The 10125-nt window shown below is 29.4% G+C and overlaps 1 protein-coding gene across 1 annotated transcript; it reads left to right on the top strand.

Annotated features, from left to right (window-relative positions):
• The first annotated feature begins 1288 nt into the window (after positions 1 to 1288).
• On the top strand, positions 1289 to 4960 carry LOC120076845 (gibberellin 3-beta-dioxygenase 1-like). Its single transcript, XM_039030788.1, has 2 exons — positions 1289 to 1899; positions 4393 to 4960. Exons 1-2 carry the CDS (start codon positions 1409 to 1411, stop codon positions 4958 to 4960), a joined length of 1059 nt encoding a protein of 352 aa, XP_038886716.1. The 5' UTR covers positions 1289 to 1408.
• Positions 4961 to 10125: the final 5165 nt, after the last annotated feature.

Below are 10125 nucleotides of genomic sequence, written 5' to 3'. Positions count from 1 at the left end.
AAATTTTCAATATTTTGTCTAATAAGTCATTGGTTTAAAATTCGTAATTATATATACACAAAATATCAACAGTTTATATTTGCATTAGACATAAAATTTAAATTTATATATAGTAGGTCAATTAATATTTGATTTTTTTTTAATATGTTAGAGACCTATTAGATAGAAAATTGAAAGTTTAGGGACTTGTTAAATACAATATTTAATGTTCATAGACCTATTAAACACTTTTGAAAGTTCAACGATCAAACAGACAAATATGAAAATTGAGGGACTAGACTTGTAATTTAACCTTTTCTTCTAAATGTATCTTATGTTTTTCTTTAACAACTAGATTCAAAAGCTTAAGTTGTCGAGTCATTTTCATGATCTTTTAGTTGATAGTATATACCTTAATAGATTGGACTAATGCTCATGTTGACTAATTGAATCTATTGGTTATATGCTATTAACTATTTTTGTTTTTTCTTTTGTTCATCCATGTACCTTGGAGATTCAATCCCATATTTTGATATATCTTCTAGATTCACATATATGATTAATTGTGAGGACTAATATTCAATATTTCATATACAAACATGAGTTGGTTTCCACTAAATAAATCCTATTTTATTTCCCATTTCTTCATTTAATTTTGTCATGTGTGGGATAATGCAAACAGATATTAAAAGTCAATTGGAGAGAGAGAAAACAAAGAAAAAACATCCCAGTTTTTTCCCATGTAATAATATAGTTCATATGAAAAATGATGTTTAGCAGTTTAATATATATATATATATAAAATTGCATTAAACAATTGGAAAGATGCAATGGGTTGTTTGAGACGCTGAGATGATATAGGATGTGGAGAGTTCTGATCAAGTATGGAGTATGTTCAAGCACTGAAATGATATACGATATACAGAAGGAATATGATGGTGAGATACGAAAGACGTTCCGAAAATAGGCCCACAAATAATTAAAATCGGTGAGATAGGACCAAACACTAAAATGATATAAGATGTGGGGATATACCATTTCATGTGGGCCCCGAAAGAGTTCCCAAAATTCATCCAACTTTTTCCCTTTTTCTTCCTTTTCTATATGGGTAATATTTCCATCCAAAATTTAAAATAAATGTCATTTTCTTCGATTGTGGACAAATATGCACAAAATCAAGTAGCCCTTTGCTGATTCATGATTAAATTAAGTCATTGCATTGAGATTGCCACAACTTGTTTTGTCCCTTTCTTCAACCTCATATGAATTTTCCAAAAAACAGACACCACTTTGTCCAAACTTGCCACCATTGTTAACCTAATCTTCATCTCCTTCTATCACTCTAAATTTGTTTAAAGACCCCTCACATGCACTCTAATCTCTGCCATTCCAAAACAAACCTCTTCTCCCATTTCTTTGTTTTGACATAATGACCACTCTCTCTCAAACATACAGAGACCACCCTCTCATTCACCATCACCATATTGTCCCTTTAGACTTGGATTCATTACGAACGATCCCAGATTCCCACGATTGGTCTGGATCCTCTCCTGACACCCCTTCTTCGTCTGGACATCATACTAATGAAGATGTTTCAATCCCCTCGATCGATCTCAATGACCCTAATGCGACCATGCTCATCGGCAATGCATGCGAGACATGGGGAGTGTTCCAATTGATCAACCACGACGTGCCACTGACCTTCATAGACACTGCCGAAGGAGAGACCAGACGACTCTTCGATCTTCCGATGACACGGAAGCTGAAGGCTCTCCGAGCTCCGGACCACGCCACCGGGTATGGCTTGCCTCGAATAACGCCATTTTTCTCTAAATATATGTGGCATGAGGGCTTTACTATCATGGGCTCATCCGTTGATCATGCCTCACAACTTTGGCCTTCTAACTACCAACCGTTCTGGTAACTCCTCTTTACATTTTTCATACACGTTTTTATTTATTCTTTTATTTTATTCCCTATTTTAGTTTTTGGACTTCATTTCTATGTCTATATAATGGTCACATCTATTTTAGATAAGCTACCAAAAAGGTTGATCACATAAGAAAATCACTTCAAAAACCTTCCTTTTATTTTCATTAAATTATAATCTTAATTCTTGTATTTTAAGTTTGTGTTTTATAGCTTCGTACTCTTTAAAAAAAAAAAAGTCTAATAAATAATAAAGTCTTCAAATATTTAATTTTGTATTTAATAGATTCATAATTTTTTTAGTTGGTCTAATAATTTTTTAAACTTTCTATTTTATGTAAAAAAAAAATGTCTAGTAGAGATTCTAAACTTTCAATTTTATGTACAATAGAATCGATGAATTTTAAAAAATATTGAATAGGTCAAAAATCTATTAAACATAAAATAAAAAAAATTAAATACCTAAATAGACATGGATTGAGAGTTTAAGAACTTAATTGATATACTTCTAAAATTTATAAATCTATTAGATAATTAAAAGTTTAAAAACCTACTAAACACTTTTTATGTTTGTGGATTTATGATAAACACTAACTTAAAAATTGTACTTAAAAACACAAACAAACTTAAATTTTTAAAGACTAAAACTTTTAATGTAATATTTAGTCTATAATTTTTTTTAATTAGGCAACTAAATTGATTTAGTCCATAAAATTAACATGGTTAACAAAATGAGATAACTTAGTATGTTCGTTAATCAATCTAGTTGTACATTTATAAAACTCAACTAGAATATTTGTTAAAACAAACTTTTTTCCAAAAAAAAAAAAATTAAATACACAATAAGAGGTTAGAAGATTCTAATAACGATCCAAGGTTGGAAAATTTTGACAACAGATCTTTGGATTGTTAATACATATCATATGTGTGCTTGCTATCAATCTTAATCAATTGAAAAAGGGCAGAAAAATCAACTAAGCCATACTTAATATACAAGATCTATTTATTTTGAGAGAAATTATTTTAAATGATAAAATTACTTAAAATATTTACAAAAAATAGTAAAATATCATCGTCTATCTAAAATAAATTGTGATGGATTACTATTTATATCTATCATGACATAGATAGATACAAACTGTAATCTATCGCAGATAGACAATAAAATTTTATTATACTTATAAATATTTTGGTTCATTTTTCTATATTAAAAAATTGTCTATATATATTTTTTATTATTATTTTAGCAAGCAATAATATGGTTTTAGTGATAGTTTTGATGTCGATTTGATTGGTTTAATCTTAGCATGTTTATGTTTTCAATATAAAATTCTAATTAACCAACCTACACTCTACTATAAGGACGTATGCTTTTAAATAAAAATTAGGGGTGCTCAAAAAATCTGATGATCCGAAAAAACCGACCAATCCAACCCAATTCGTACGGTTTGGGTTGGGTTGAGTTCAAATAAATGAAAATTTTATGGGTTAGGTTGGTTCATAGGTTCACCTAAATATAACCTAAACCAACTCGAATTTAATATGAACTTTAATATATATATATTTTTATTACTTATAACACAATTATTTAAACATATATTGATTTTAATTTTATTTAATTCTAATATTTTTTTAATAATTTNATATTTTTATTACTTATAACACAATTATTTAAACATATATTGATTTTAATTTTATTTAATTCTAATATTTTTTTAATAATTTATTCTTTAATAACTCTTAAAATAGTGTTTTTGCATTTTAGAAAGAAAATTTTCACTATATAAATTGAAATTGAGTTGTTAATCTTAATTAAATATATGAAAATAATTAAATTAGATTTTTACATATTTACATTTTGCTTCTTTTTAGAATAAAATTTTAAATAAATGACCCGATTAACCCGAACCAACCCAACCTAAATATTTTATGATTGGGTTAGATTGGGTATTATTTGGGTTGAAAAAATTTACAACCCGAACAATTGGGTTGAGTTTAAAAAGTCTTTCATCCCAATCCAAATTGACCCATAAACACCCCTAAGAAAAATGGTACATTTTTTTTTTCACATATGTATATTTTCAACTTTTATAATATAATAATGAGTGAGGGAGGAAGATTTGAATGTGCCAAAAAAAATTTAATTAGAAAATAAATTAAAAACACACAAAATCACTAATTTAATTAATGAATAAAATAAAAATTATATTCATCAATGTGAGTGTAATTCAACTATTATAAAAAATCTTATGTAGTTGATGGTATTCATCTCTGTGCAGTCTTACATACCAATAAAAATATAACATGTGAGATATTTTTTAAATAAAAAATTGAATTATTTTTATTTTTATTAAATAAGAAAAATGGAATGCGAGATTAAGTTCTTCGTAATAGTTGACATGATTTTTCTTAGAGGTGGTTGAATCCTCGGCGGATGTTGTATTAAAAAAATATTTTAATCTATTAACTAATTTTCTAATGTAGCGATGTAATGGAAGAGTATCAAAGGAAAATGAAGTCTTTAGCGGAGCAAATCACACATTTTATCTTTAATTTCCTTAAAATCTCTAACGATGCCAAAATCACAAACTGGCTCCATTCGACCGAAGCCGCCACCTGCAGCACCGCCCTTCAACTTAACTGCTACCCACGCTGCCCTGACCCAACCCGGGTCATGGGCTTGGCCCCACACACCGACACGTTTCTATTGACGATCCTCCACCAGAGCCGCACGTGCGGGCTCCAAGTTTTCAGGGATGGCTTTGGCTGGGTATCGGTGGCGCCGGTAGCCGGTGCGCTGGTCATCAACGTCGGCGATCTGTTCCACATCATGTCGAATGGACGGTTCCCGAATGTTCTCCACCGGGTCGTTGTTGACCCAACCCGACGCCGGCTGTCTATGGCGTATTTCTACGGGCCGCCGCCGGATTTCTGCGTGTCGCCATTGAATGATCCACTGAAATCTCCCCGTTATCGGTCTGTGGTGGTGAAGGACTATGTTCGATTGAAAGGGAAGAATCTCGAAAATGCCCTTTCCATGATCCGAATATGAATTATAATTATGATACTGAATTTGTATATCATAATGATAAATATTTTATTTGTTTATATGTAAGATGTTTGGAACGTCGATTGTTCTAGAAAAAGAAAAGGTTTGGAACATTGAGAAAAATGATTTTTTTGGGAGGGGTAATTAACTTTCGGCTTTTCTCGAGAAAAAAAATGCTTTTCAAAATTCTTATTTTTATTTAAATATTTTTTATAAAAAAAATTATTAAAATATACTTGAAAAACTATTTTTGGTAGACATTTTTTAAAAACAATATCTATGATAGCAAACGGTTGTAGTGCAACTCTATATACAAATCATGAAATTAAATAAATATACACCATACTAGATTAATATATGTTTATAAAATCTTTAATATCCACTGCAACAAAAACAAGTTTCCAACATAATATTTAAATATTATCATCAACCAGTTCACTTTAGTCCAAAATATATTATATCAAAATGTATTGTTCCAGAAAGATTAAATATTGCCATCAACAAGTGAAATTTTAATTCTGCATGAAGGTATTGAATCACGTGCAAAAGCGTGTGAACATTGTGCCAATGTTAAAACAATTTCAAAAACACAAAATTAAGAGAAAATGACTCCACTTTGAACACCATCATTTGGACTTTCTTGCTATTATCAAGCAAGTAATACAAGTTCTGGTTCTATTTATGGTTTGAGAATATTATGAGATTGAACGGGGAAGTTATTAACTCCCCTCCCCTCCCCTTTTAACGTCTAATAACTCCCTCTCAGAAGTTATTATAATTTAATTTAAATATATACGTATTAAATCTATTTAATATATATAACTAAATTAATAATATTAATTAATTAACCATTAATTACTTAATAATTAACTATCATATATTTAATTTTATTTGAATCATATTCAAATGACATCTTCTCACCTAATTTTATAGTTTTTTTTAATATGAAACTCATGCATATTAATTTTAACCTATAGTATTTGTATCAATCACATTCATTAATTTATATTTGAATCTTATTGAAATATATTACTCTTTCATATATTATATAGTATTAATTATAAATCATATTTATAATTTACTATATATTATAATATATTTATATACATTATATTAATTTGAATCCCATTCAAACATTTATCTCTCTTATTAATTATAAATCATATTTATAATTAACTATAATGTATCAACATACATTATACTAATTTGATGTTTCAAATTGGTCGAGAAAATTAGATTTGAACATCTACACATATATATACAGTTAATATTATTTGTAAAAATAATGATTGTTAGATATATAATTAAATTTTGTTAGCTTAAATTTTTAGGTCAATTGGTAATTTAAGATAGTATCAAAGCATGTTACTTTAAGATGTTTGATTATTTCCTTCCCATTTAATATTCATTTTCATTTATTAGACATTCTTCATATTTCAAGCTCACAAATGAGGGAGAGTATTAAATATATAATTAAATTTATCTTTATCCACTAACTAAAGCTTTTGGATCAATTACTGATAACGTACCATACATATATAAATTAATATTATTTATGTTTATGGTGTTTTAGAGAGGTTTGATGTTGTATTATATTAAAATAAATTAGAGAGTTTTGTGACAATAATGACAAATATTATAAGCTCCACAATAATAATTAACTCATTAATGTTGTCACCATAACGGTACCACCAGGTAATAATTTTCTGTCTTTATCTCTCAGTTTCTAATCTGAAATTTTTGTTTGTATTCTCTTTAGCAAAGCAATATAGCATAGTTTTTTTCAAAATTATTTTATTAATATTGTTTTAAAATTATTTATTTGTTTCTAGACTGTTGTTTTTAGTTGGGTCTCCTTTTTTAAGGTGTTAAAATGTATTTTTAAATATCATTTAACAGTTAGTTAACAAATAAAATTAGACGACAAGTCAGTCTTTATCTTCTTAGCCATTCTTATCTTTTATTTTCCAACTTTCTCCACTTAGTTCCAAGGATTGAATGAATTAGGCATCCTAAGTTCAATCTTATTTGGAATAAGGATCTAAAAAATCTTGACTTCGGTTTGAATAGTAAACACTATTCAAATTCATGATTACTTTTTTTTTTTTCCTTTTTTTTTAAAAATTTAATTTAAGCAGTTCGTCGACCAACCTTTGAAAACTACCTTTTGTAATTGATGTTGGCCAATTCCGACTGCCACCTCTATGACTGCTGTCAGCCAATCTTTGGCTACCATCTCCGATGACCGCCTCCGACCGTCACTTCTGGCGGCCCCTCTGGCGAACATTTATTTAAAGTCATTCCAAAAGTATCTTTAGTTTAATTACAATAATACTTTTAAAAATACACTTTCTTTTTTTTTTAATCATTTTTTCTTTTAGAGTTTTTTTTTTAAATTATTATTATTAGATTATCTTTTTTAATTATATTCTTCCATTCTTTGTTTAAAATTTATTTTATATTTTTCTAGTTGAAAATCAATCATCCATTTCTTGAGATCTTAAACATATGTCGAATATACTGGTAATATATTAAAAAGTGTAAATATATGTCGCATATATTATTGTTCATTTTTTGGCGTGTTTACAAATATACTAAAAAGGATTTTTTTCTTAAAAAAAGTGAACTGTGCCATATTTTTGTGTAAAATAATAGCTCATTAGACTGCAATCGTATAGTTGGATATATTTATTTAGGCCATATATATAGAAAGCCTTAATATAATTTAATATTTTCAACTTTTTTTCGTTGGTCAATTTAGCAACTTAGCATCAAATAAAAATTAAAACTCAAACTTTATGATTTCTACTCCTCGAATGTAATTTGATAAAAAAAAATTATAATTTTTCAATAACTGAATTTAAGACTTTTACTAGTTTATTTCAATTTGAAGTTAACATGTCACAATAGAAAAACAGAGCATTTTTAAATTAGTTAAATTGACAAAAGTCTATGAAATTTTTTTTCAAATTCCTAAAACAATAAATTATAAAAAATTTTGTAACGTCTCTATTTCTAAAAAAAAAAAAAACAAATATTTTTCTAAATCTGTTGGTTTATTTTAAAACTATATTAAAATAATTAAGAGACAAGTTTGAACTAATCTAAAAGTATTACTATTGATTAAATACAAGAAAATATTTCACGAACTTAAAGATTTATAAATCAACTTTCATTCCTAGGATTTCCAAGCCTGCACTCCAGACACAGGTTTTTTAAACTCGAACTTCCAAAACCTCCACTCCAAACACAATTTTTTAAAATCTAGACTACCTAAACTTTTCAGACTAACCTCATATTTAACATTTTCGGGCTTAAGATTTCAAACTCGCACATTAAACGTCCCATTTGAATTTTTATTTGATAGGACAAAGTGGGTTGAGGTTCTATTTTGTACATTTTAGGTTAAAATATGGATTTAATTTCTAAAAATCGAGTGTAATGTAACTTCAATTTTAGCCTTACTAGTTTAAAAAGTATCGACTATTATACACAAATAAAACTAAATTCATCGTAATTCAGATTTTTTTGATTAGATCGACAATTTTAATAACCAGGATAGGAGAAATTTGCCTCTAGTTTAATCAAATCTATATAATTTAAAACTTTTCTTCAAATTAATTCATATACACGAATTGATCAAACTTTTCAAATCATGTTGATCAAACATGTCAAATGTATTTTTTCATAAAGTATTTTCTATTTTTGACTCTCTCTCTCTATATTAATTACCATAATTTTTAGGATTGAATAAAAATTAAGAAAAAATCGAGAGTTGTGGATATGATCACAAATAAGATATGCTTAAACTAATAAAATAAAATGAGGATTATATTGAAACTATTTATAGGTATAAGGACAAATTGAAACTGTATAGGCCAAAATCATATCGTCAATAGGGATCAAATGAGGAATTAAAATTTTAATTTTGAAAGGGATTATCTTACAATTGAGTTTATGGCCAATCCTAGTCCTAGAGACAATAATTCAATTTAAAAAATGAAGTAATATATAGAGGGAAAAAATTTACACCATTCAAATCGAGAAATTATTTGATGCTTGTCATCATGTAAAAATATCTCAAATTTATATCTAGTGGTTACTAGGAAGTATATAGGTTAATCTAATCATTATGACGAGGAGAAAGCACAACGAATAATTTTTCCTTCAACTTTACAAATTGTAACAATATATATATATTTTTTTAGAATAAATGATATTATTATACAACAACAAAGAGGATCCCACATCTCAAGATCAAGGCATCAAAGCAACAAAACAACAAAGCACAAGCAAAGACAGGGCAACAAAACCAAAACAAAGCCAACAGGATAAGACCAAAACAAAACCAACACATAGATGTAAACTCGCAAACCACCAGGAAGAAAGGTAGAGAAAAGAACCTAAAACCCCACAAACTAGGGGCTACAACAAAACAGAGAACAACGTGAAGTTCAAAAGGAAAAAACATCCGTACACACACTAGATAAGACCAAGAAGGTCAACCCACCAGGAAGTAGCACGAGCACGAACCATAGAGACCATAAGGTGAACCAGAGCAGACACCGACCTCGGTCGACCTTCATGCAGCCACCGATTACGCTCTTGCCAGATGTAGTATATGGATGCTCACCAGAAAACACAGAACAACTTACTACGCACCCCCTTACCCAACCCCACTCAACACAACCAACTCAACTCTACATCCCAACCAGCCACCCGATGCGTCAAACCCAACTGACGCAACACACTAGATCACACCTATCTCCCAAACCCACACTAAAAAAATAAATGATCTTGCGACTCCACACCTCCCCCACACAGAAGACACCCCTTCTCTGACAACACACCCCAACTTCTCAACCAATCCCGCGTACCCAACCTGTCCCTCATTGCTAACCACGCACAGAAGGAGTGATGCAGAATACCACCCCCCGCCTACAAAATACCAACCCAAGACACCCTAGGACGATGAGGACGTATACTCTCCCAAGCACTAGTGATAGAAAACTGACCACTAGCATCCAACACCCAAACCCAATAATCCTCTCCCCTCACCTTAGGCCCTATTGCCTGGATAAGACTCCAGATCTCAAGCAGCTGCTAAGACACTATAGGCCACCTCCAACCTCCCTCACCATCCAAGAACTTTGACAACTGCGCTTCTA

Source organism: Benincasa hispida, chromosome 4 (assembly GCF_009727055.1).
Source record: "Benincasa hispida cultivar B227 chromosome 4, ASM972705v1, whole genome shotgun sequence".
Classification (NCBI taxonomy): Eukaryota; Viridiplantae; Streptophyta; class Magnoliopsida; order Cucurbitales; family Cucurbitaceae; genus Benincasa; species Benincasa hispida.
The sequence above is the reverse complement of the archived record's forward strand: the minus strand, read 5'-3'. Positions and strand labels throughout refer to the sequence as shown.